We start from the raw sequence: 26,834 nt of genomic DNA, 5'->3' as shown, positions 1-26,834 counted from the left end.
AGATCATTCTTCAAGCATTTTTCATTTATTCAGAACATCTTCAGCTAAATTATTCCTTCCTTTCTGTAGATTGATAACTTTGACAATTTCTAAGTTCTACTTTACAATAGACTGTGTAGCATTCCAAATAAGTTTACTTTTACCATCTTCTTTTTCGGTATTCCCAAGTACAAAATATTGCAATTAAAGATACTTTCTTAATCTGGGTGAAATTATTTACAAAACAGAAACCTGATTAATGTTGAAGTTCAGATGAAGAGAAGTTTGGATTATAAAGCATCACAATAACAAAATTCAAATTCAATCCAGCGGTTGCCAGTGTTGTTTTAATGCTTAAGTAAAATAATCGTATATATGGCTTTCTTTAAGAATGAAATAATTTTAATGCAAAGTGCTTCAGTTCAGATTTGATCTGTATTTTATATTCTTGACTAAAGAAATGGAAAAACAAACTATTAAACTTGACTCTGAAACCAATGTAATATATCATCTTCTGTGTCATTAACCAGCTTATGGCCGTATGTTCTCATACAGTACAATGCAGTCCATTGATTAAAAAAACAAGAAAAGCCATTCTTCTTTCAAAGTTCTCAGTTCACCGGTAAATAAAAAGCTCTATTAATATAAATCTGTGATGAATTGGGGAATATAAAAAATCTCAAAACCCTTGTCAACATTCTGTGAAAATTGGTTTCATAGATATCTTAATCAAGTTTATATTGCTTCTTAGGCATTTGATTTATACATCTAGATGTTATTTTTCCCTGAAACTTGCAGAAATAAATAACTGGTAGAATTAGGGGGGACTGAGCTCACACTACCTTGATTAAATGGCTAGTTTTTTAACCCGATAAACCAATTCTTCAGAGGTCCAAAATCTTCCATATGTTCTGGTTTAACTTCTATTACATCAGGTTTAAGACATTAACAAACAATCTCTGTAGTATGATAGTGTGGAGGCTCTGGTTCATGTTATGCTGAGTTGGCAGTTTCATTTTATCAGAAAGACCCAATTAAAGACGTACATAAAAAAAAACTCAAAGATATCTGTGTGACAGCTTAGTATCCATAACCCATCAACATTAATGGATCTTTATTAGAGTAATTAAATGTGCAGATCTTGTACAAATGGAGAATCACATCCGACGAGTCTGATGATGTCAACTGCTGTTAGTTCCGAACATGAGAACAGAAATAAGTTAAAATGAAACCGTTTCACTGCTACTGAACATATAAGCTTATTTTCCAATAAAATATTAATAAAAAAAAACTGTTTGGCAAGCTTGATGAGAAAAAAAATCAGGTCAAGTAAGCAGATTATCTCAGCATTTCCTAATATTGCATCACTTAAACATTGGGTTGAAGTTCAGAGGATTCTTTGTCATCCGTCTCATTCATATGTGCGTCACTCCTCCCTCTTGATTCATAGATGTCCTCCGGAGTTTGACCAAACATGGCGGCGGTCCGCTTGAGGAGGTAAACCCCGGCATGTAAACCCCCAACGTTCACCCAAACAGTGTGCAGCTTCCTCCACAGTCCTCCCATTCTGGAAATAGCCTGGAAAGAAAAAAAAAGATCTTGTTAAAGCCCTCGAATAGATGAGACGTTTGTTTTATATGACATAAGAGCCCAGTGTAGACAAATGTAAGAGGGGGCGGACAGGTTTTTCCATGAGGCTGAGTTTAACCTGAACCACTTTAACCGCTGAGTGCTAATTTGCAGAGCGCTTCAGAACAAGCCCATTCATGTTTAGACTGTTTAGAGATGAAGGATATCTACATAAACACAACAGACTGTTGCTGGAGAAAATAAAACATCTGCATTGCCTCCTTCGGAATAGAAAACCATAAACTACTTTAAGAGAGTATTTATATAAATTGAAGGTTTTATTTCTATCAAACATTTTTGTAGATAATTAAATTGTATTTGACAAACCAACACAAGAGTAAAATCACTACGGAGATATATGTATCAATGTGTGTATGTATATATTTATGTAAAAAAAGGATATGAAGCATCTTATAACTTTATGATTCTATATGACACAAATTGAAAGAAATATAAGCTAATATACTGTAACTTCCTTCCCACTATACATTATTCATCCCCTCCTTTCCTTGCTGAATCAGAGATGAGTGTGGGAGGTGGGCCCCTCTAGAACATACCCAGACGACAGCCCAGACTGGGATCCAAACCCAACATGTTATGGTCCAGCTGTTTATACAGAAAATGTACTACAACCTGGATTAAAGTTCAATAATTTAAAGACACAGAAGCTGAACAAAAAACAGAACATTAAAGTTGTAGCATGAAGTAAACAAACTAAATTATCCCTGAATCTCAACACCAGACTGCAGCAATTAGCAGTTTAGCACCTTTTCACCTCATCAAGGCTTTCCCAAAAGATCCTATTATTGTTTCCTTTACAATCACACACTGAGCTGGTATTTCAAGGAGCATGATGGATTCAGACACAAAGGAAAAGTGATCAAACTAAATTCTACTCTGACCAATGAGCAATTAACCATCTCAGTACCAGCAATGTAAAGTACTATTGGTGGACTTTTCAAACATCAGAAACTTTTTTTTTGGTTAAACAACAAATGCTTTAATAAAAACAGCAAACATTTCCCCATTTTAAAGAACCTGTTGAGAGTCTAGACAATCTATATGTCGTCATAACCATCTTCAGCCTTTGGGGTCATCATCAGTGCTTCCCTGTGAGATGATTGTCTTTCACAGAAAATGTCAAAGAGTTGAAAAAACGTCAAGGCTACATTGTTCTCCTTGGAAGGGATGTCAAAGGTCACCAACAGGTTTTCTAGTTTACCAACACTCTCCCCCCTCCCCCCCAACCCTGTAGCAACATGAGACTTTCCATTAATGTGACAGAGCGTAAACTTACAACATAACTTGCAACACTTTTTCAGCATTAACGTTAGGCCCTGACATATTAGAACTTAGCATCAACTTCTGATTCCTGATTTATTAAGACAAATGCACTGGAAGCAGCTTTTCTTTGATGGCAAAAAACTAACTGTCAGGCAGGGCATGTTACCTTTTATAAAGATATTCTTTACAATGTTTACACTCCCTATTTATCTTAAACATCCAGCAGAAGATTTTCCAGCTCCAGAAAAGGTTTCTCACAATCATGCTCTAATAAACAAACAGCCACTTCATTAGGTAGACCTTCCTGGATCCTGTTTTCCCCCCAAAGCAGCTGTAAATCTTTGTGTAAAGTTCTATTTCTTCTGTGGGTTTGTTGGTTAAACCATTGACCTGTCAGTCTATTCAAAGCCAAAAGAGATCAGTGTTTACTGGTTACCATGGTTAATCTTTTTATTTGTTATCAATGACTAAGTGTGTGTTTTTGAATCAGATCTAGTATTGGAATATAACTAACCACAACTTGCAGAACTTAATATCAGGAACACCTTGCAGGACAGGACTTGTATTGAAAAACAGTCTTCATGAAGTCTGAACTTCCTGGAAAAATATGTTTAGCTTGGAAAAAAAAGCAACCTGGTATTGTATTTTACATGAGCTTTGGTTACCTTTGTAAAGCACTTTTTGTCCTGAGTCAGAATCACGGCTTTTCCTGAGCCTGGTCTGCAAACACGAGCCATTTCTCTGAGACAAGAAGGGTACAAGTCCCAGTTCTTCTTCCTGGAGCCCATTCTTCAATCAGACAGACAACAAAACAGCCACATGATAAAGCTGAATTATTCGTTTAATTTCGATGGTAAATAGGTTTTCACTTTAGCTGATTTCATCAAACTTTCCATTAATGTAACCGAATTGCTTGTAGCCACACCATCACTCAAATTCTTACTTAAAAACAGTCTGCATTCAGTGTTTAAGAGCACCATAAAGTATCTGTTAACAAAAATTACAACTGTCCCATAAGCCTCTGAAATGCCACAGTACCTCTTCCCAAAGGGCATGTCAGTGACGATGATGTCCACAGAACTGGTCCTCACGGGTAAATTGCTTAGATCCCACTGCACTGTGTCAATGGGTAATCCAGATGGGCTGGATGAAAAATATGCATAAACAGAAGGACTTCTTGGTATCTGTAAAACATGCAACTTCAATGCTGTATATTGGTAAACCTTAACACGCTTTTTACTGACACTTTTCTTTCTTGGCAGTAACACATTGTTTACCCTTCATGAGCTTCAATAGCACCCAGAGTGGGACTATCCAACATTTTAAATATAATTTCCTAAAAATGTTTATGTCCAATTAGGTTGATTTTGATTCAGTACAGTAAAAATAACTAATATTTATAACCCCTTTAAGTCCATTAGAGAAACTGTCTTATCTGACTTTGATAGGGTAGAACATGGGCAGAAATTAGATTTTTATATTTAGATTTCTGATGTAGAAATCTAGAACCATACCTCAACAAATCTGAAGGTTCCATTTAAGGCTGCAACTAACGATTATTTTGCAAATCAATTAATCTCTGAATTAATAATCTGATAGCCAAAAGTTCCTTAAAGATTTTGTCTGAAATTAAACCAGTTGAAACCAAAACGTTTCCACTTGAGGAGTTCTGGATAGAGAAAATTGACAACAAAAAGGTTTTCTTCATCTTAAATGCTAAATTTTTTATGTATTTTTTAAAATTTTGATAGAATCACTTTTCTAATTGGGTTGCTCTGTCAGCTCAACGCATGGTTTAGAGCTCTCTATGCTCCAGTTAATGACTGGAGCATAGAGATTGATTACTAAACTAGTTGACAATTATTTCAATATTCAATTAATTTTTTTCAGCCCTAGTGTTAATGCAGCAAAAAGGGCTGGTCTAGAAAGTATTGAACTAGTTGTAGTTAATCTAAATGCTCTATGCTTTAAAGACCATTTTTTTTCTTACTACTTTGTGCTGACCCCATCACACATAATCCAATTTAAAAAAAACAAATGTAAGGTTATGCTTCAGCTCTGTCAAACTAAAGAAGTTGCAATGATATAAATCTTTCTAGACCAACTTATTAATGCAAAAAAAATAAATAAAAATGTTTGGTGAAACACTGTTGCAGCAGTTTGAAAAAGTAATATGAACCAGAATAGGTCCGCCCACAGCCATTTGCACAATCTGGAGTTGGAAAGAAAAAGCTGGCGCTGGGCCCAGCAAACAGTTTCGGTTGGGAGATAAACATCAAATTGCTTAATTTAGAAAAAAAAAAAAAATTAAGGAGGACAGAAAATAAATCTAACTTTGCTGCAAGAATGCTGGTAAAAAAATATGAAGTGAAGGTGTTTATCATATGAGGGTTCCTGCTATATTAAAGATGAGATTAAGAAACTAAGTTTTTATTATATTTATATATACATCCCAAAATACTGCCTGACAAGATGACCTTCAAACAGTTGACAGATGAAGATTCCATCGTACTCCAAAGTAACACATTGTCAAGGATTTTCTGAAGTAATAAAGCAAAACCTGGATCTGATTTTAAAAAAAAATCTACCTGGAAGAAAATCAACATTTCCATGAAGGAGCTTCTGGGGAAAAGTTCTGAGGGTAGAACGGGTCAGTTACTCAGGAAATAGGTTCTGTTGGTCTCTGCTCACTCACCTGCCTTTCTCCGCCCTTCTTTTCTGAATGTGACATATGTTGTTGACTGTGCGGCTCACTGCCATGTCATTGTTATCTCCTGCAATGTAGAACGATTCACCAAATTCAATAGCACCCTGCAGACAGAAGACAAAGACATCACTGTCAACACGAAAGGTGGAAACCCCTCATATTATCTTGGTGGTGGTTATGTGATTCTGTTCTAATGTGGCCTTCAACTCGTCTGCATCGTTGGCTCTGATGTCTGTCATCTTTCTCATGACAATAAAGCATAGATTCTCTACAGGTTGGTCGTGGACAGCAGCCAATTCCTGCCTAAAGTGGGGTGGAATGTGTGTTCTGCTTTGATTATATGCCTCTCCACTCCTCACACAGATCCTGGAGCTGTGATTTCTGAAAGCAATTTGAAATTGACTTTGAACCGCTGAGCTACAGGGAAGAGCTAGTTCTCCTCCGCCCAGGTAAGACAAATCTGACAGTGTCTTTAGTTTATGAGTGGACAAACAGGACAAGTGTCACCCATGTCCAATATCTGGGCCATTTGTGGGGACTTGAAGTATGAGCTCTAGAGATCTCTCTATTCAAAATATCTGGAGTAGCGTTTGAGTTCCAGGCTTATAGTGGCCCAAACAATTGTTGGCCTGGCCAGGATTTTAACTTACAAAAATGCCTCCTTCACTAAAACAGTGGTCAATTCAGGCTACTTTATCGTCTATAAATTTGATACCTAATAATACGATGCAAATGTTCACGAAAAAGCAGTTGAAGAATTTATGGATTTAATGCTATGATTGGTGGTCAGCAGATGTTGATTTTTATGATCAGCGATCGGCTCCCAAAATCCTGACAAGTACATGTCTAATTATTAATTAATTGTTCTTGGGGGCCGCATAGTTGTTATGGTGCCTTAAGCAGTGGTTTAGTTTGCTTATGCCTTCAGCCAGCCCTGCATAGAAATGTGCAGTCCCTCACATCATCTTTGACCAAATGCATACAGACTTTTTGGCAGAACTATGGCTGCATACAATGATCATTTTGCTAAATGATTAATCTGCTGAACAATTTTTTGGTTATTGGATTAATGTCCAACAATAAAATGGTTCTCAATAGTTGTATACAAATGTATACATTTTTATAAAGTTTTGGTTTAATTACTGCTCTGAATGAATTTTTTCACTGAATAGTATCTTTTAAAGTCTGTTTACTACAGTTAATGATCACTGAGTTACTAAGTAATTTAACAAACATCTTAATTATGAATTATTCACAGTTTATCCAGTTGTTTCAGCCCTAGTGAAAACACCCAAAGACACACATTTTATCTAAACAGAATTCCATATCAAAGCCTAATAGATTAAACAATGTGCTGTATGAAATGCAGTTCTTTTACATTTCAACCCTTCAATGAAACATAACATTTACGAAAAAAAAAAATATTTAAAAAAACACGCTTTCCTTCATTCCTCTGCCTCCTCCATACCAACTGTATCTGACATAGCCAAATTACTTAATGTTTGTAGAGATGTTTTCTTTTCTGTTACTGCATGCCCAGAACTCTGAAGGGCGTTACAGCAACAAACAGTTAATCACACCCATTCTGAATAAATGTCGTAAAGCTGAACCTCATCCAGCCAGCTGATGTAATGAAAGGATCATGAATTGTCTCACCTCTAGTGGTATGGCTCCAGTCCCACACATTGGATCAAGTATTATATCAGACTCCTGAGGTTTACACAGCCTGCAGACACACATCAGAGGATAAATATAGTCCCAACATCAGTCCAGAGCTACGTAAAGAAGCAAAAACCTGTAGAAGTTACAAACATCCTAATTGGTCCAAATAATAAAAATCATATTTGGCAAATTACCAGATAAGATTCATATTAAAGGAGATCTGGTATTAACTCAATGCAGATAGATTTTTGTTATTAACCTAATGGGAAGTTCTTGTGTGGGTTGCCTTGAGGCTAAACAAACTCGCCTTCAATCTACTGGCATTTTAATTTCAACTGTAGGAGTTAAAAATGACACCTAGACTGGATCCCTCTTCTATAGCTGTATGGAGGGTGACCCCCACTTGAAAATTTTTACCTCATCTCACTCTACAGAAAATATTTTGGTTTCCAAGCAAACAGAATGTGACCATAAATGGAAAATGGTTCTGCTATTCAACACTGCTGCCCTAGACACAAATACAGTGAGGAAAATAATTATTTTAACAACCTGCTATTTTGCAAGATCTCCCACTTAGAAACAATGGAGGGGTCTGACATTGTCATCATAGGTGCATATCAACTGTGAGAGAGATAGTCTAAAAAAAATCCAGAAATCACAATATTATTTATTAAGTATTTATTTGTATGATACAACTGCAAAAAAGTATTTGAAAATCAACTCGGTTGTTTTTAATTACAGAGGTTAAATTTTTCCTGTACTTTTCACCAGGTTTGCACAGACTGCAGGAGGGTTTATGGCCCAGTCCTCCATGATTGCTAATTGGGAGAACTTGCAAAATAGCAGGGTGTTCAAATACTTATTTTCTTCACTGTATTTGTGTCTAGGGTAACTCCCAGTTTGAACATTGGCTTGCCAATTTAAACTGCAAGCACGTTTGTCACGTCTGAAATACCTGTTTGTCCTTTATGAAAACATTTGTAGCGTCAGTACTTACGCTGCATCACATTGTTATGCATTCAATGTTGGGGAGGACACCGTGCACTTCGGTGGCGCGTGCAGCTGCTAACTTTAACTTCTAAACAGAAGAATCTAAAAAGGCTATTTTGGACTACAAGCTGACAGGACCAGTAAATGTTTAAAGGTCAAACTATTTACTGGAGCAGTCATTAAAATGTAGAAATGCATGCTGTGAGGTCCACTTTTTTTCTAATGAGCCTTAAAACAGAGAACTAAAAAAACTCTTCACATGTGTAATGGTGAGGTTTCTTTAAAATATGAAACAGAATCAGAATGTGCTCAGCCAGCTGGATGTTAGGGGGGCATCCCAGGAAAAAAAGAGGCTAAGCTTAGCCAGCATCAAAAATCACACAAGTCCAATATGAGTTCTTTAGGAGGCAGTGATTGCTGCTAGTGTGGTAGTTAAGCTATTTGATTCAGACATAGCATGAGAGCTTGGTGACTGACGAGTAGCAACCCAGAGAAATGCAAGCTGGAAATTGGAAAATCAAAGATGGAACTGGTTTTCAAAGAAGAAAACACAATATCCAATGTATTTCAATGCTTAGTGCCAATTTGTCCTCTGGGTTAACTCCTTGTTATCTTAAATGGCAATTATTTAGATATACTGTCTTTCATTGCCTACACGATTAGCTAATTATATTTTAAATATAGAACTCACTTTAAATATAGAACAGAATTCTTTATAGCCCTCGGTTTGAGAAGAATTCTTCCAAATATTCAGTATCAATACTGGACTGATCACACCCAAATAAAACAAGCATAATTATGAAAGAAATGCACAACAATAAATGCAACATTCCTAACAATAATAAACTGCATAAATAGAGACAAAAAAAATTCTTTCGATAATGATGCTAATGGAAAATATCACCCAATACGACAGCCACCTATCTATTTAGTTACCATGCCTAAAACAAACAAGCTTTGACGTACAAGACAATTTCTTTTGTCCTCCACAATGATGCACTTGTTCGACCTGTAATTCATCCAAAGCACATATGCTCAGTTAAGCTGCCCTACCTTCTTTCCAAAACATGAGTGACTTCATGAAAAATGAAACATTTGCGAGGCCCCTAGGATCCTGAAAAACTAGCCACCTGAGCATGCCGTAGCACAGGGTAGAACGCAGGGTAGTAGGTCCAAAGTGACTGATGTTCCTCCTGTGAAGACTCTCCTCTGTGAGTGCGATCCCAATCACCACCTCTTCATTATGTATGTTGAGCAGAACCTGCAACAAATGATGCAGATTTAAGATGAAATAATTACAACCATCAACAGACAGCATGACCAACCACAATTAAGCTCTACCCAACAATTGCTTCCTTTCCAGGTTTTTTTATTAGATATTCAGCAAATGAGGATTGAACCTTCCCTCATCAGTCATACACAGGTGAAGCGTCTAAAGACTACATAGTTTTACACCACCAGCTGGGCAATAATAATAAGAGAATACATCCAATAGAATATTATATAATTTTACTGAACTTCAATCAAGAACTAGATGGCATTTTGGGGAATAAAGGGAGAGGAAAGGATTTCACCAAGTTATTGTTTACGGCACTAGTGGATCGTTTATTGTACAGTGGGCTGACAGGAAAGGGGGTATGAGAGAGGGGGAGAGACACCACTAAGGACCACAGGTTGGATTCGAACCTGGCTCTGCAACTAAGACAGACTAAGGAGCCTAAGGCCTCTGTCATACAAGGATTGTGTGCGCTAACCAGTACGCTAGAGAAGCACGCCACCCTCACCTCTTTTTAACAGTTTAAAGCTCTAATGGAGGATGTTCTATTTTCGGGTGGATTGTCTAAATAAGTGGTCATTCTGGTGATGTGTTTACGCAAGGCCGTCCTACGTGCTCGTCCCCATTTTAAGTTATCGGTGGTTAGTCTGACATAATTGAAAAATTGCAAATCTTTTGGTAAGTAAGCTTGTATGAGTGATGCAAAATGCAACTTTTGAATAGAGCGTGCACAAGGAGAAATGATGTCACACGCATTTAACAGGCGTTCCCTCTTGGGAGTTGGTACAGGGTTGTGCGTGTGCATTTTTTTTAAAGTGGAGAGGGCGGGTCGTTTCAAAATATGAAAATGAAACAAACAGCTTATTAATAATTATAATTATCAACTGAGATGAAAGGCTGACATCATGATACATTTCCTATTCCCTCTACCAGCTAATGACACTGAAGTTGTTTAATTCAAAGATTCCTATTTACACTAGCTTGGAAATCAAAGACACATAAACTCAATGAACTATCAGTTAAATGTCGCAACACCACAAAACTAGGGGTCTTCAATTTTATCACTAAATTCTCTTCTCATCTGCCTTTTTTTCTTTATTTGGATTGTAATTTTTCTTCCATATTTATCAAAGAGAAGACATGGTTAAAATGTTACAACACCTGCAGTATTCCCCTCAGTTCCTCTCCATCCACCACATGTATCATTGGTTCAAAGTGAACTAGAGGGTAAACGGAGAGCCGCTTAACTAATGGAGATTTAAAATACTGAGGTTGGAAACAATAAGGCACCAGACTGGAAAATCTAAGTTTTTCATAAACTCTCATATTATTTTATATTAGAAAATACAAACTTTAACAATGAGGCCTCCACAGGACTTTACCATTTTTGCAGGAAAATTCATCCCTGATTAGGCAGACAGCCTTCACCAAAAATGTTCTTATTCAGCCCTCTTCTGGATGAACTCTTTCTGGTTTCCAGTCCCAGTCCTGCTGAAGGCCGCGACCCCACAAACCTCAACCATTACAACCAGTTAGAATTTGTACAGATAGCAGCTAGAAGCACAGAATAATACCGCAGAAGAAGACCCAGGCTTGAGTGATGGGCTGCTACAGACCGCTCCGGACAGGTTATTTCCCATTATGATAGCATAAAGTGCGTGATTTTTAAACGGCGCATTTTGAGCAAACATTAGCTAAGAGGTGGAGAAAGGCAGTGAGAATGGGGAAGGTTTTTTTTTTTCATTCGTGAACCTCACACAAAGGCTTCAGGACAATATATGACTGACACTAAATATTTATAATGTGAATTTTACATAATAGAAAAAGTTTAAATGTAGGACTCTATATAGACAATACAAATGCAATTCAGCTTTTCGCAAAAACATGCGAACATAGAGTTATTAATAACATACATACTTGAAAAAGACTCATAAATAAGGTCAACTATCTACTAAAGGAGCGCTCATTGGTAGTCATTCATCATTTTGATCATTACAGGCTGACTGGGCTCTTGACAGAGGGCTCCTGAATCCCTACATAAGCTGCTGGGCTGATAGACACCAAAGCTACAAATCTTTTGATTACATCGTCCACACTGGATAAACACCATACAAATCTTCACTTTGAAATTACATTTCAATTTTTGATTTCACCACCACTACTTCAGTCTAATTTATTTAGTGAATGTTGTATCTTTTTCGTTGATGTTTCTTTAGAATTTTTTTGTTATCAACTTTGTACATTTCAGCAGAGTACTTAGTTTCCTTGTCTTTGCTTTTTTCTCTCTCAGTATTTCTCAATTTTGGTCAAGGACACAAATATAGTTATTCTGAAGAAAATATGTTGCTGTAAGCATGATGACAAATAGCCTTCTGTCAACCAGCTTTTCTCTTATCACGTTTCTTGCAGACACGTGATAAGATTTTAAATTATAGAGAGAATGAAAAAAAAAAAACGGCCATTTTCAAAACCTTTTACTTCACATAGCCATTTTTCAGTTTTCCAAAGAAGTAAAAAATTGCACCTAAAAGGAAAATGTCACCTAATACTATTCAGATAAGATCTTTTGAAACTCCCTAAAGTAAATATGAGCTAATCCCTTGCACGTTTACCTCAGTAAGCAGAGTTTTTCTTGGCTTGGATGCTGATATTTAATATGTCCTCTGTTAAGTCTGAACAAGCTTTCCTACCTCAATGTCAAACTTCGTCATGTCTGCTTTCCACTGGAAGAATTCCTGCACGGCTCCTCCGAAGTCTCTGGCTGCCTCATTAGAAGAAAAGCTGTGTTTGTCACCGGCCCTGTTGCACGTCACACGGAACTTGATGACTTTGGCATCGTTTGCAGTCTCCTCCAAGTCCTGCTGACACGTTTCTGAGTCTGGGGTGACCACTGACTTGGTGTCACTGTCGGCTAGAGACGTCTCCTGAGGTAACTTGTGCGGCGCTGCTTCAGCAGAAGCAGCCACATCACTGGGCGCTGCTTTAGATTTTGCTCTAGTGGTGTTTCCCACTTTTCTGTGACCTTTCTTCTTCTTAAGGGTTCTGTTAAGTCTCCAGACCTCAAGAGCATTAGTCCAGGGAAGCGTAGATGCAAGCTCCTGCAACTCCTTCAGGGTCTCCTCCTGTAAAGACCAAAAGTCAAACATAACATTATGAATAATATGAAGCTTAAAATCAGGGGGAACAGCTCAGACTAACTCACCTTAGATTCTTTAAACTGATAACAATCAAATTCTGCAACCACAACAAACAGATTGTCCACAGAACACAAAAGATGAACCTGCAACATAGAAAAAGACAGTTAGATACTGTGCATAAACTTGAGATATGCATCCTCTGCACAAGGGTATGCACTGGTTTGAAAAACAAAACAAAAACATCACTAGATCCTATATAAACAGAGAGGAAATATTAAGCTGAAACAATATAAAGATTCAAATCCCTAACATCTTATTTTCAGATCCTTATGCAAATTTCCAGGTATCCTAGAGGTTTTTAGTAGCTTTGTTTTGACTTTAAGACAGAATGACAAATATTTACAGCAAAAGAACAACATCAGAAAGCTGTCTTAAAAAAAAAAAAAAAAAGGAAATCAAGGCCCAGAAAACAGCGGATGTAGGATCTGTAAGATAAGAGACGATTGTTTAGAAACTGTCACTAAGAGAAGTTTATCCATGTAGCACAATAGTATTTGTCTTATTTAGCTTGGGAAAAAAAAAACTATCATAGTAAATACAGGAGCTACATAAGCAGAATAAGGCCCAGTCCCATTTCTCTAACTTGCGGTTGTTTTAGAGCCTAGCACTCGGTTTTGCGCGTTCACGTGCAAGGTTAGTGTGTCCTAGTAATTTTAAGAATTAGGGGAAAGTGCCCTTCAACTCTTAAAATTATCCCTTCAGACCAAGTGAGTCGGGAGCTGACTTTGGAACGGAGTGGCTTCCCAGAACTCATTCGGTGAATGGAAAAATGCCGTTCGGTTGTTCAAAAGAACTGCGCAAATGTACGTATATTTCTAAACTTAACCACGCATTTTTTTAAAAATAGATTAGATGTCAGCAGGATCTAGCTCACGGTTGATTACACTAACCGATTATGGAACAGAGTCATAAACACCTTCGATGACTATGTTGTGGCATCAGCCATCTATGGAGCTGTCTGTTGGAGCAGTGGCTTATCTGTAGCTGAGAGAAAGCGGCTGGATAAGCNAAAAAAACACGCTTTCCTTCATTCCTCTGCCTCCTCCATACCAACTGTATCTGACAATAGCCAAATTACTTAATGTTTGTAGAGATGTTTTCTTTTCTGTTACTGCATGCCCAGAACTCTGAAGGGCGTTACAGCAACAAACAGTTAATCACACCCATTCTGAATAAATGTCGTAAAGCTGAACCTCATCCAGCCAGCTGATGTAATGAAAGGATCATGAATTGTCTCACCTCTAGTGGTATGGCTCCAGTCCCACACATTGGATCAAGTATTATATCAGACTCCTGAGGTTTACACAGCCTGCAGACACACATCAGAAGATAAATATAGTCCAAACATCAGTCCAGAGCTACGTAAAGAAGCAAAAACCTGTAGAAGTTACAAACATCCTAATTGGTCCAAATAATAAAAATCATATTTGGCAAATTACCAGATAAGATTCATATTAAAGGAGATCTGGTATTAACTCAATGCAGATAGATTTTTGTTATTAACCTAATGGGAAGTTCTTGTGTGGGTTGCCTTGAGGCTAAACAAACTCGCCTTCAATCTACTGGCATTTTAATTTCAACTGTAGGAGTTAAAAATGACACCTAGACTGGATCCCTCTTCTATAGCTGTATGGAGGGTGACCCCCACTTGAAAATTTTTACCTCATCTCACTCTACAGAAAATATTTTGGTTTCCAAGCAAACAGAATGTGACCATAAATGGAAAATGGTTCTGTTATTCAACACTCCTGCCCTAGACACAAATACAGTGAGGAAAATAATTATTTTAACAACCTGCTATTTTGCAAGATCTCCCACTTAGAAACAATGGAGGGGTCTGACATTGTCATCGTAGGTGCATATCAACTGTGAGAGAGATAGTCTAAAAAAAAATCCAGAAATCACAATATTATTTATTAACTATTTATTTGTATGATACAACTGCAAAAAAGTATTTGAAAATCAACTCGGTTGGTTTTAATTACAGAGGTTAAATTTTTCCTGTACTTTTCACCAGGTTTGCACAGACTGCAGGAGGGTTTATGGCCCAGTCCTCCATGATTGCTAATTGGGAGAACTTGCAAAATAGCAGGGTGTTCAAATACTTATTTTCTTCACTGTATTTGTGTCTAGGGTAACTCCCAGTTTGAACATTGGCTTGCCAATTTAAACTGCAAGCACGTTTGTCACGTCTGAAATACCTGTTTGTCCTTTATGAAAACATTTGTAGCGTCAGTACTTACGCTGCATCACATTGTTATGCATTCAATGTTGGGGAGGACACCGTGCACTTCGGTGGCGCGTGCAGCTGCTAACTTTAACTTCTAAACAGAAGAATCTAAAAAGGCTATTTTGGACTACAAACTGACAGGACCAGTAAATGTTTAAAGGTCAAACTATTTACTGGAGCAGTCATTAAAATGTAGAAATGCATGCTGTGAGGTCCACTTTTTTTCTAATGAGCCTTAAAACAGAGAACTAAAAAAACTCTTCACATGTGTAATGGTGAGGTTTCTTTAAAATATGAAACAGAATCAGAATGTGCTCAGCCAGCTGGATGTTAGGGGGGCATCCCAGGAAAAAAAGAGGCTAAGCTTAGCCAGCATCAAAAATCACACAAGTCCAATATGAGTTCTTTAGGAGGCAGTGATTGCTGCTAGTGTGGTAGTTAAGCTATTTGATTCAGACATAGCATGAGAGCTTGGAGACTGACGAGTAGCAACCCAGAGAAATGCAAGCTGGAAATTGGAAAATCAAAGATGGAACTGGTTTTCAAAGAAGAAAACACAATATCCAATGTATTTCAATGCTTAGTGCCAATTTGTCCTCTGGGTTAACTCCTTGTTATCTTAAATGGCAATTATTTAGATATACTGTCTTTCATTGCCTACACGATTAGCTAATTATATTTTAAATATAGAACTCACTTTAAATATAGAACAGAATTCTTTATAGCCCTCGGTTTGAGAAGAATTCTTCCAAATATTCAGTATCAATACTGGACTGATCACACCCAAATAAAACAAGCATAATTATGAAAGAAATGCACAACAATAAAATGCAACATACCTAACAATAATAAACTGCATAAATAGAGACAAAAAAAATTCTTTCGATAATGATGCTAATGGAAAATATCACCCAATACGACAGCCACCTATCTATTTAGTTACCATGCCTAAAACAAACAAGCTTTGACGTACAAGACAATTTCTTTTGTCCTCCACAATGATGCACTTGTTCGACCTGTAATTCATCCAAAGCACATATGCTCAGTTAAGCTGCCCTACCTTCTTTCCAAAACATGAGTGACTTCATGAAAAATGAAACATTTGCGAGGCCCCTAGGATCCTGAAAAACTAGCCACCTGAGCATGCCGTAGCACAGGGTAGAACGCAGGGTAGTAGGTCCAAAGTGACTGATGTTCCTCCTGTGAAGACTCTCCTCTGTGAGTGCGATCCCAATCACCACCTCTTCATTATGTATGTTGAGCAGAACCTGCAACAAATGATGCAGATTTAAGATGAAATAATTACAACCATCAACAGACAGCATGACCAACCACAATTAAGCTCTACCCAACAATTGCTTCCTTTCCAGGTTTTTTTATTAGATATTCAGCAAATGAGGATTGAACCTTCCCTCATCAGTCATACACAGGTGAAGCGTCTAAAGACTACATAGTTTTACACCACCAGCTGGGCAATAATAATAAGAGAATACATCCAATAGAATATTATATAATTTTACTGAACTTCAATCAAGAACTAGATGGCATTTTGGGGAATAAAGGGAGAGGAAAGGATTTCACCAAGTTATTGTTTACGGCACTAGTGGATCGTTTATTGTACAGTGGGCTGACAGGAAAGGGGGTATGAGAGAGGGGGAGAGACACCACTAAGGACCACAGGTTGGATTCGAACCTGGCTCTGCAACTAAGACAGACTAAGGAGCCTAAGGCCTCTGTCATACAAGGATTGTGTGCGCTAACCAGTACGCTAGAGAAGCACGCCACCCTCACCTCTTTTTAACAGTTTAAAGCTCTAATGGAGGATGTTCTATTTTCGGGTGGATTGTCTAAATAAGTGGTCATTCTGGTGATGTGTTTACGCAAGGCCGTCCTACATGCTCGTCCCCATTTTAAGTTATCAGTGGTTAGTCTGACATAATTGAAAAATTGTAAATCTTTTGGTAAGTAAGCTTGTATGAGTGATGCAAACTGCAACTTTTGAATAGAGCGTGCACAAGGAGAAATGATGTCACACGCATTTAACAGGCGTTCCCTCTTGGGAGTTGGTACAGGGTTGTGCGTGTGCATGGCGGGTCGTTTCAAAATATGAAAATGAAACAAACAGCTTATTAATAATTATAATTATCAACTGAGATGAAAGGCTGACATCATGATACATTTCCTATTCCCTCTACCAGCTAATGACACTGAAGTTGTTTAATTCAAAGATTCCTATTTACACTAGCTTGGAAATCAAAGACACATAAACTCAATGAACTATCAGTTAAATGTCGCAACACCACAAAACTAGGGGTCTTCAATTTTATCACTAAATTCTCTTCTCATCTGCCTTTTTTTCTTTATTTGGATTGTAATTTTTCTTCCATATTTATCAAAGAGAAGACATGGTTAAAATGTTACAACACCTGCAGTATTCCCCTCAGTTCCTCTCCATCCACCACATGTATCATTGGTTCAAAGTGAACTAGAGGGTAAACGGAGAGCCGCTTAACTAATGGAGATTTAAAATACTGAGGTTGGAAACAATAAGGCACCAGACTGGAAAATCCAAGTTTTTCATAAACTCTCATATTATTTTATATTAGAAAATACAAACTTTAACAATGAGGCCTCCACAGGACTTTACCATTTTTGCAGGAAAATTCATCCCTGATTAGGCAGACAGCCTTCACCAAAAATGTTCTTATTCAGCCCTCTTCTGGATGAACTCTTTCTGGTTTCCAGTCCCAGTCCTGCTGAAGGCCGCGACCCCACAAACCTCAACCATTACAACCAGTTAGAATTTGTACAGATAGCAGCTAGAAGCACAGAATAATACCGCAGAAGAAGACCCAGGCTTGAGTGATGGGCTGCTACAGACCGCTCCGGACAGGTTATTTCCCATTATGATAGCATAAAGTGCGTGATTTTTAAACGGCGCATTTTGAGCAAACATTAGCTAAGAGGTGGAGAAAGGCAGTGAGAATGGGGAAGGTTTTTTTTTTTCATTCGTGAACCTCACACAAAGGCTTCAGGACAATATATGACTGACACTAAATATTTATAATGTGAATTTTACATAATAGAAAAAGTTTAAATGTAGGACTCTATATAGACAATACAAATGCAATTCAGCTTTTCGCAAAAACATGCGAACATAGAGTTATTAATAACATACATACTTGAAAAAGACTCATAAATAAGGTCAACTATCTACTAAAGGAGCGCTCATTGGTAGTCATTCATCATTTTGATCATTACAGGCTGACTGGGCTCTTGACAGAGGGCTCCTGAATCCCTACATAAGCTGCTGGGCTGATAGACACCAAAGCTACAAATCTTTTGATTACATCGTCCACACTGGATAAACACCATACAAATCTTCACTTTGAAATTACATTTCAATTTTTGATTTCACCACCACTACTTCAGTCTAATTTATTTAGTGAATGTTGTATCTTTTTCGTTGATGTTTCTTTAGAATTTTTTTGTTATCAACTTTGTACATTTCAGCAGAGTACTTAGTTTCCTTGTCTTTGCTTTTTTCTCTCTCAGTATTTCTCAATTTTGGTCAAGGACACAAATATAGTTATTCTGAAGAAAATATGTTGCTGTAAGCATGATGACAAATAGCCTTCTGTCAACCAGCTTTTCTCTTATCACGTTTCTTGCAGACACGTGATAAGATTTTAAATTATAGAGAGAATGAAAAAAAAAAAACGGCCATTTTCAAAACCTTTTACTTCACATAGCCATTTTTCAGTTTTCCAAAGAAGTAAAAAATTGCACCTAAAAGGAAAATGTCACCTAATACTATTCAGATAAGATCTTTTGAAACTCCCTAAAGTAAATATGAGCTAATCCCTTGCACGTTTACCTCAGTAAGCAGAGTTTTTCTTGGCTTGGATGCTGATATTTAATATGTCCTCTGTTAAGTCTGAACAAGCTTTCCTACCTCAATGTCAAACTTCGTCATGTCTGCTTTCCACTGGAAGAATTCCTGCACGGCTCCTCCGAAGTCTCTGGCTGCCTCATTAGAAGAAAAGCTGTGTTTGTCACCGGCCCTGTTGCACGTCACACGGAACTTGATGACTTTGGCATCGTTTGCAGTCTCCTCCAAGTCCTGCTGACACGTTTCTGAGTCTGGGGTGACCACTGACTTGGTGTCACTGTCGGCTAGAGACGTCTCCTGAGGTAACTTGTGCGGCGCTGCTTCAGCAGAAGCAGCCACATCACTGGGCGCTGCTTTAGATTTTGCTCTAGTGGTGTTTCCCACTTTTCTGTGACCTTTCTTCTTCTTAAGGGTTCTGTTAAGTCTCCAGACCTCAAGAGCATTAGTCCAGGGAAGCGTAGATGCAAGCTCCTGCAACTCCTTCAGGGTCTCCTCCTGTAAAGACCAAAAGTCAAACATAACATTATGAATAATATGAAGCTTAAAATCAGGGGGAACAGCTCAGACTAACTCACCTTAGATTCTTTAAACTGATAACAATCAAATTCTGCAACCACAACAAACAGATTGTCCACAGAACACAAAAGATGAACCTGCAACATAGAAAAAGACAGTTAGATACTGTGCATAAACTTGAGATATGCATCCTCTGCACAAGGGTATGCACTGGTTTGAAAAACAAAACAAAAACATCACTAGATCCTATATAAACAGAGAGGAAATATTAAGCTGAAACAATATAAAGATTCAAATCCCTAACATCTTATTTTCAGATCCTTATGCAAATTTCCAGGTATCCTAGAGGTTTTTAGTAGCTTTGTTTTGACTTTAAGACAGAATGACAAATATTTACAGCAAAAGAACAACATCAGAAAGCTGTCTTAAAAAAAAAAAAAAAAAGGAAATCAAGGCCCAGAAAACAGCGGATGTAGGATCTGTAAGATAAGAGACGATTGTTTAGAAACTGTCACTAAGAGAAGTTTATCCATGTAGCACAATAGTATTTGTCTTATTTAGCTTGGGAAAAAAAAAACTATCATAGTAAATACAGGAGCTACATAAGCAGAATAAGGCCCAGTCCCATTTCTCTAACTTGCGGTTGTTTTAGAGCCTAGCACTCGGTTTTGCGCGTTCACGTGCAAGGTTAGTGTGTCCTAGTAATTTTAAGAATTAGGGGAAAGTGCCCTTCAACTCTTAAAATTATCCCTTCAGACCAAGTGAGTCGGGAGCTGACTTTGGAACGGAGTGGCTTCCCAGAACTCATTCGGTGAATGGAAAAATGCCGTTCGGTTGTTCAAAAGAACTGCGCAAATGTACGTATATTTCTAAACTTAACCACGCATTTTTTTAAAAATAGATTAGATGTCAGCAGGATCTAGCTCACGGTTGATTACACTAACCGATTATGGAACAGAGTCATAAACACCTTCGATGACTATGTTGTGGCATCAGCCATCTATGGAGCTGTCTGTTGGAGCAGTGGCTTATCTGTAGCTGAGAGAAAGCGGCTGGATAAGCTGATCAGGAAGGCCAGCTCTGTGATTGGATGCCCTCTGATCTCAGTGCAGCAGGTGGGAAACAAAAGGGTCCTAACTAAATTAACATCTCTGTTGGATGTTTCCAAATGTTGTACCCTGAATGCATCAGCGAGTGTTATCACAGATCATTCCTCCTTCTACCTTAGTCAGCTAAATGACATGCTGCTGTCATTTTGCACATCTCTGATGTTGCTGCTATTTTTTAAATATCCATTACTGTAAAAATGCCCATAGCTGCATATTGGTTATTTACATTTTTTTATTGTTAAAACACTTTACAGTACAGTATTTAATGGTTTATCTTTTAACTCTTCATCATTATGTTATTCTTATACATTTTTCTAAGGTCCACATTTGTGTGACAATTCTTTCTATAATCTTTTTCTGCTGCAAACACCAGAATTTCCCCATTGTGGGACAATAAAGGCAATTTCTATTCTATCTATTCTATTCTGTAGCTAAATTACTATTTGACATCTCCATTTTTTAATCTTTGCTTTTCATAGATAGAGCAAACAAAATGGGCTTATATTTTTTAAAGTGCACAAGCTTGTATTCCAATCATCTTCTCTGGAAGGTTACCTTAATTTAAAGAGCAATGGAAATCAAGCTGTGAAAAAAGAAAAACGATCATTGCTCACAACAAACAATGAAAATATAGCAGACTAAATGTTTGCAACTGGTGGTATCACAGGGAGCTAGTTTTATCTTCTATATGTACACATCTAAGAGCAAAAAGGGAATCAATGATAGCACTTTGGAAGCCCAAGAAATGGTTTGCTGTATATACATTTTTCAAAATTAAAATCTTCATAAAAAAAGAATTTAAACAATCAATAAAAGCAATTAATCACTTAGCCCTAATTTGCACCAGAAAACCCTTCAGGGGTTGTCAACACAAACCCCTTCAAAACATTCCACTCAGCAGCGTAGAATGTGTAGCTGTCATGTTTCATTGTATAAAAAGACAATAATGTCTTTTTATACAATAATATAATACTGTGAATTACATCTGGGATAAATAAGTTGGTTCTTAATAAGTGAATTCTCTGCATGTGTCTCTTGCATAGAATAAGCACTATATAGAGCTACAGTTTACAAACCTGTTAAAAATGTGTGTTTTTGTGGGATAAAAATTAAACCACGATAAATCTTTCAAAACTCAAATCCATAATTTGACATCTAGTCCATATCATTCAACTGAAAATAGAATAAATATTGAAATAACTTTAAATAAAGGTTGAGATCATAACCTGGTTGTATACATGTGAACACCCTAAGACAGACTAATACTTTGTTGAAGCAGCTTGTGACTGAATTACAGCTTTTAGCCTTCTTTGGTAGGAGCAACATTCAAAATCTTTTGACAATATTTTCATATCCATTCTTTAAAAAAGGTTACAATATAAGGACATCTCTCATCTATGCTATTGTCCCCACAGATAAGTAGTAGATTTTATTTGTAAACTTTGTCTGTTCTTTATAAATCCCGTTTTGCATGCTTGGCTCTATTGTAATGCTGAATAATAAAAATCCAGGTGATGATATTTTAGGTTTTTGGGTCAAAACTGGTTTGGAAAAGTTCTTAATTTGATTCAACTCAAATACCTTGGTTCCACCTGAAAGTTATCCCAGATCATGATACTGCCACCACCATGTNTTGATTCAACTCAAATACCTTGGTTCCACCTGAAAGTTATCCCAGATCATGATACTGCCACCACCATGTATCTTAACATGGTGGGGGGAGTCAATGTGGGGCTGATTCAAGGTTTTTCCATTCTTTAAACTAGAATGAGAAAGGCAATGACTTACTTGGAAGAGCTTGTCAGTAGTGATGGGAAAATATATACGGCCTCTATCTTTGCTGATTCGAGCATCACTCCCAATCTTCTCTTTGACCTCCTCTGCAGCAGTGTGCTCAAATCCAGTGGGCACGGTTGCTCCAATGGTGATGGTTATGATTGCTCCAGTGCTGGTATCAGTGTCAGAGGATGGTGAAGAGGTGAGTCCCTCCACCGTGTTCTGCTCCACAGCCTCATCTTCCAGGGAGGACATAGTGAGGAGTTATAGATCGGTGGACTGTTTCTGTCTTGACTGCTTCTGTCAACAGGTGTCAGTGCAGAGTGATTGGCTGGGGGGAAGCTCACCTGTAAACAAACGTAGTATATATTCAGATACTGTTGCATGCTTTAAACAAGGGAAGGGGAATGCAACTACAGAAGCTCTGTTGGTATATAAATCTGTCATTGAGTTAGCTAGCTAACGTTAGCTTCAGGGTCTGATGCTTATTAGTTATAGGTATGAAAAAAGATAACAGTACTTTTTTCATATCAAGCACATTGTTTAGCGACGGATGGGTGACTGTACTAAAACGCTAATGCATTTAAATAAAATTCAGCAATCCTGTAGGAAGCTTACCTGCAACGCACGCGGTAACAACGAGCTGTTTCCGCTTAGCAGCAACCAACTTCCGGTTTAATATTTTCAGATTAAAAGATTCACCGCACATCGAAAAGTGGGCTTTAAGACACTTTTGTAGATGGCAGAAATGTGCGGTGATTTAACCGTTTTTTTTTAAATATTATTCTGATAGAGGTTTTCTCCAGAGCTCTCTTTTCATAAATAATGCAGATACACAGCATTCAGAAGAATTTTTTTATGTACCTGTGAATTTTGTGTGTTTGAGGGGGTTTGTTAAAAGGGAAGGAGATTTTTTGGGTGAGGATTTGAACATGATAAAAGTACCAAGATGGATACTGTTTAAGGATATATTCATTTTCACTTGTATTTCTAGAGTTGTTTGTTTGTTTGTTAGTTGTGGGTTGTTTTTTTTAACCCTAATTTGTTTATTTTGACACTCCAATGCCTAGAATCCTTATAAATCACTATAACGTTATATATGAAAACTGTGGTGTGATTGGTTCGATCAGTTTAGAAACGGTTCAGGATTGGTTGTAAAGTTTTAGGTGGGTGGGACTTGTCGCCCAAAAATTGAGCGCTCCATCGACAACTTTTTTGTATTTCCTGAGCAATTTAAGATATTAGCTGTAAACGACCAGAAGATGGCGACACAACACAATACTCTGATCAGAGAGGAAGCTCCATGTACAAAAAAAAAAAGAACCTTAAGCAACTGAGTTGTAGAATCATTAATAATTGGAGGAAAGAATACCATATCTTTACAACAGTATACATTTGATAAAGCATGCAAGCATATCTCACAAGCATGGGAAAATTTAGTATCATTCTAATTAGTCTAAAAACGTATATACATTCTTAAAATAAACCTTTTTCCCTCATGTAAGAAAAAGAAAAAAAATATTATGAAGCCTAATTTTTGCAAATATAATGGGCTTACAGTTGAACAGCACTTCCCCTACACCTTCTGTTGTTGTTTTTTCTGCAATAACATTAAAGATATTTGAATATAAAACATATCAAACTAATCATACAAGACAACATTATGCAGTCATGCTATTAAGATTCTATAAACTCTTAACAGTTTAATATTTTCTTAAACAGTATTGTCAATCCACCTGGCCTTCGCATATCTAATTGTAGTCCCCCATAATCTCCTTTCCCCATTTATCATTTATGATTAATGAAGTTTATGTTCAACATGATGATAAGCATAACTAACTTCTCCTCTGTGTCACATTTTTCACAGTGATTAATAGCTTGTCTAGGCAGGGACAAGTGAAGAGCTCTCCTGAGCAATAAAGTCATGCCTGTATTTATCATCTTTGTTGAAAACTAATGTTTAAACCTTTATGTTTTTTGTTTTCCTAACTTTCTATTATAGGTCAAATGATTAGTAAGTGTGAAGTCTGAGAGAAGTGGGTGTTTGCTCATGATTAGAAGCGAACAATCCTGCACAGCAGATGGCCAATATTGCACAGAGTGCATCCACACCCTGATAAAAAAAAACTTCTGACAAATAATGATATACAGTATGTAATGACCTAATCAAACATGGAAATACTTTTTTTTAAGTCTGCATTTTATGTTAACCTCCAATAATCATCTTTGCACAGCTACACAGTAAACCAGTTTGCTTTAAAAAATCTTTCCTGCCTTCTTCACATTGAAGCATTTGCTCATCATATGCCAGCTGTTTAAAGATCCCCACCGGCAGATATCTCAAATTAAATCTGATCCAATTACAGGAGCGACAACTTACAATAGTTCCCTTAACACCTTCACTGGAATCTGTGTAAATGACTGTCAAGATCTAATTGGATGTGATGTACAGTGTCTCCTACCATGGCAACAGTAACTGAATTCCCTTTTCAAAATTAATCAGTGATGAAAGTTTCAGTTATTGTATAAAGAAAAAGTATAAACAGAAAACAGAACGTGTCATTTTAAAACTTGACTGTTTGGATCGCCGTGGGGAGTCGTGTTCAGCGTCTCAGATCTAAACCACGCAGAACAACCAACAGAGTTTTAAACACAAACAAAAGCAGGATACAGTGAGTTTTTCCTTTTCCACAAGTGATGTGTCCTCACTGTCTCTCTTCACAGGCCAGACATATCACAGATACATAAAGTCTGGCAAACAACTTACTACTAACCGCTGGAACCACAAAGATGCACAAAGATTGTGATTTATGCAGAGAAACACAAAACAATACTCCGTCTGCCTCTGATTCACTTCCACAGATAACACAGACAATTCACACTACCAGAGAACATTTCAAATTCTTTGAAGGTTTTTACTGTGAGAGGGGATTCATATAAATTGTGCTTAATTGGCAGGTGATATCTTGAAATTTTTAGGGGTTAAGAAATCCAGGAAAAAGCACAAAATCTTTTTTTTTAATCTCTGCTGGAGGCCTAATAGCAAGAAGAAACTGTTTATCTAACTTCACTTTATTTGTGCAAAGCAAAACACAGAAGTTTTATGTTTCTTTTCGATAACTCTTGTTTCTACAGTAATTAGGAGTTTTCACCAATAAATGCAAAAAATAAATAAATATTTCGAATCAGGTCAGTTTTGAAAATCCAAGTGGTTTTACAAAGAATAGATTTTAGAGAGCAATGGCATAATGTACTCAAATATATTTCTCCACAATTTTATTTTTCTTTTGCTTTGCATCTGAAGCTGCAGTTAAAAATGTTACACACAAATCTCCTGTGTGTCAGTATGCGGTTTTACACTGACACAGGATCTGAGTTAACAGCATGCTCCTTTTTGAGCTGAGAATAGCTAAGGTGACAGATAACAAACACAGTGTTACCCCCCTCACCTACTGCTCTACCCCCATCACAAACAATGAGGTGTCATCCAGATGACATATCTGCCAGTAAGGGTGGAGGAAGAGACCTGTGTCTGTCACCACATTGCTTCCAAAGGTCCTTCTTTTTTGGTAGCATAAATTTAAATCCTCTCAGTTTACTTTTTGTTGGATGCAATATATTCATTGCCTTCCAAAGACTCGTAAATAAATATATTTTCAGCTATTAGCTTTGGTAAAACTCAAAACACAAGGGAAGAATTTTGGTGTTAGTAGAACACCAAAAAATTACATACTATGGAAACACCATCACCAAGGTGAAACAAAGGTGGCCAAGTCATGCTATGGGGGATGCCTTCCTACCATCAACATGAGCAACTGGACAGGATGGATGGTGGGATGAAGGTTCATGTTAACGATGACTACATTAAATCAAAAACTACTGTATAATGTATTAGTTTAGGTCACATCTTATTATGGCTCAGTTAGGGCTACCGTATATCTGTGATCATCCATTTAGAAATAGGTTGAGCTACTTTGTAAGGAAGATTGAGGAGAATATTCAATATCTAGATGTGAATAGGCTTATGTAGTATACAAAGGCAGAAACGATCTTCTGTAGTGGTCTGTCTTGCACCAGATCTGGGGAAGACTCTGACTCAAGACACTCTGCTGTAGTTTAACGAGCTTATAAAGAGGATGCTCACTATAAAGTTCTTCACTTATAACTCTTCTTTGTTAAATCATAGCTAGAGGTTTTGTGGATCTCCTAGAACACGGCAGACCTTTCTCACCAGCTTTTTGAGCCTCTTTAAGTCATTCATCTTATACCATTACCCCAGATGATGAACACAGAAGAGATCCCACTCTCAGACTGATAAACGATATGTAGCATCTTGCTGAAAACATCGAGTAAAAGTTGAAAAAAATCAACCAGTTTGTATTTATTATTTATTATGATAGTTATTGTTATCTATTTCCTGCACTTGGGAGATTTCATTTGCATTTGTAGCATTACAATTTTACACTTCTTTGTGTTGACCTCCCTCATGAAATCCTTGTGGCAGTGTGTAGAGAAAGCTTTTACTGAACCATTTTATTATAAGAATGATATTTTCATAATTAACAACAGCTATGACCTGATCGTGGT

General features: G+C 37.2%; 1 protein-coding gene across 2 annotated transcripts; it reads right to left on the bottom strand.

The window, feature by feature from the left end:
* Positions 1-613: 613 nt before the first annotated feature.
* On the bottom strand, positions 614-22,910 carry thumpd3 (THUMP domain containing 3). Of its 2 annotated transcripts, XM_015388346.1 has the most exons (10): positions 22,866-22,910; positions 22,260-22,594; positions 19,422-19,499; positions 18,910-19,341; positions 16,092-16,222; positions 13,964-14,033; positions 5,588-5,703; positions 3,931-4,035; positions 3,558-3,681; positions 614-1,557 (listed from the first exon to the last, which is right to left on the bottom strand). In XM_015388346.1, exons 2-10 carry the CDS (start codon positions 22,500-22,502, stop codon positions 1,348-1,350), a joined length of 1,509 nt encoding a protein of 502 aa, XP_015243832.1. In that variant the 5' UTR covers positions 22,503-22,594; positions 22,866-22,910; the 3' UTR covers positions 614-1,347. The 2 variants fall into 2 exon arrangements, with proteins under 2 accessions (XP_015243832.1, XP_015243831.1); XM_015388345.1 differs by lacking the exons at positions 13,964-14,033; positions 16,092-16,222; positions 18,910-19,341; ... (1 more) ...; positions 22,260-22,594; positions 22,866-22,910 and adding exons at positions 7,256-7,325; positions 9,382-9,512; positions 12,218-12,649; positions 12,730-12,818 and having other exon boundaries at positions 616-1,557.
* Between the last annotated feature and the right edge of the window lie 3,924 nt (positions 22,911-26,834).

The sequence above is a fragment of the Cyprinodon variegatus genome, unplaced genomic scaffold (genome assembly GCF_000732505.1).
Source record: "Cyprinodon variegatus isolate N-32 unplaced genomic scaffold, C_variegatus-1.0 Scaffold420, whole genome shotgun sequence".
Classification (NCBI taxonomy): domain Eukaryota; kingdom Metazoa; phylum Chordata; class Actinopteri; order Cyprinodontiformes; family Cyprinodontidae; genus Cyprinodon; species Cyprinodon variegatus.
This window is presented reverse-complemented; position numbering and strand designations above follow the sequence as displayed.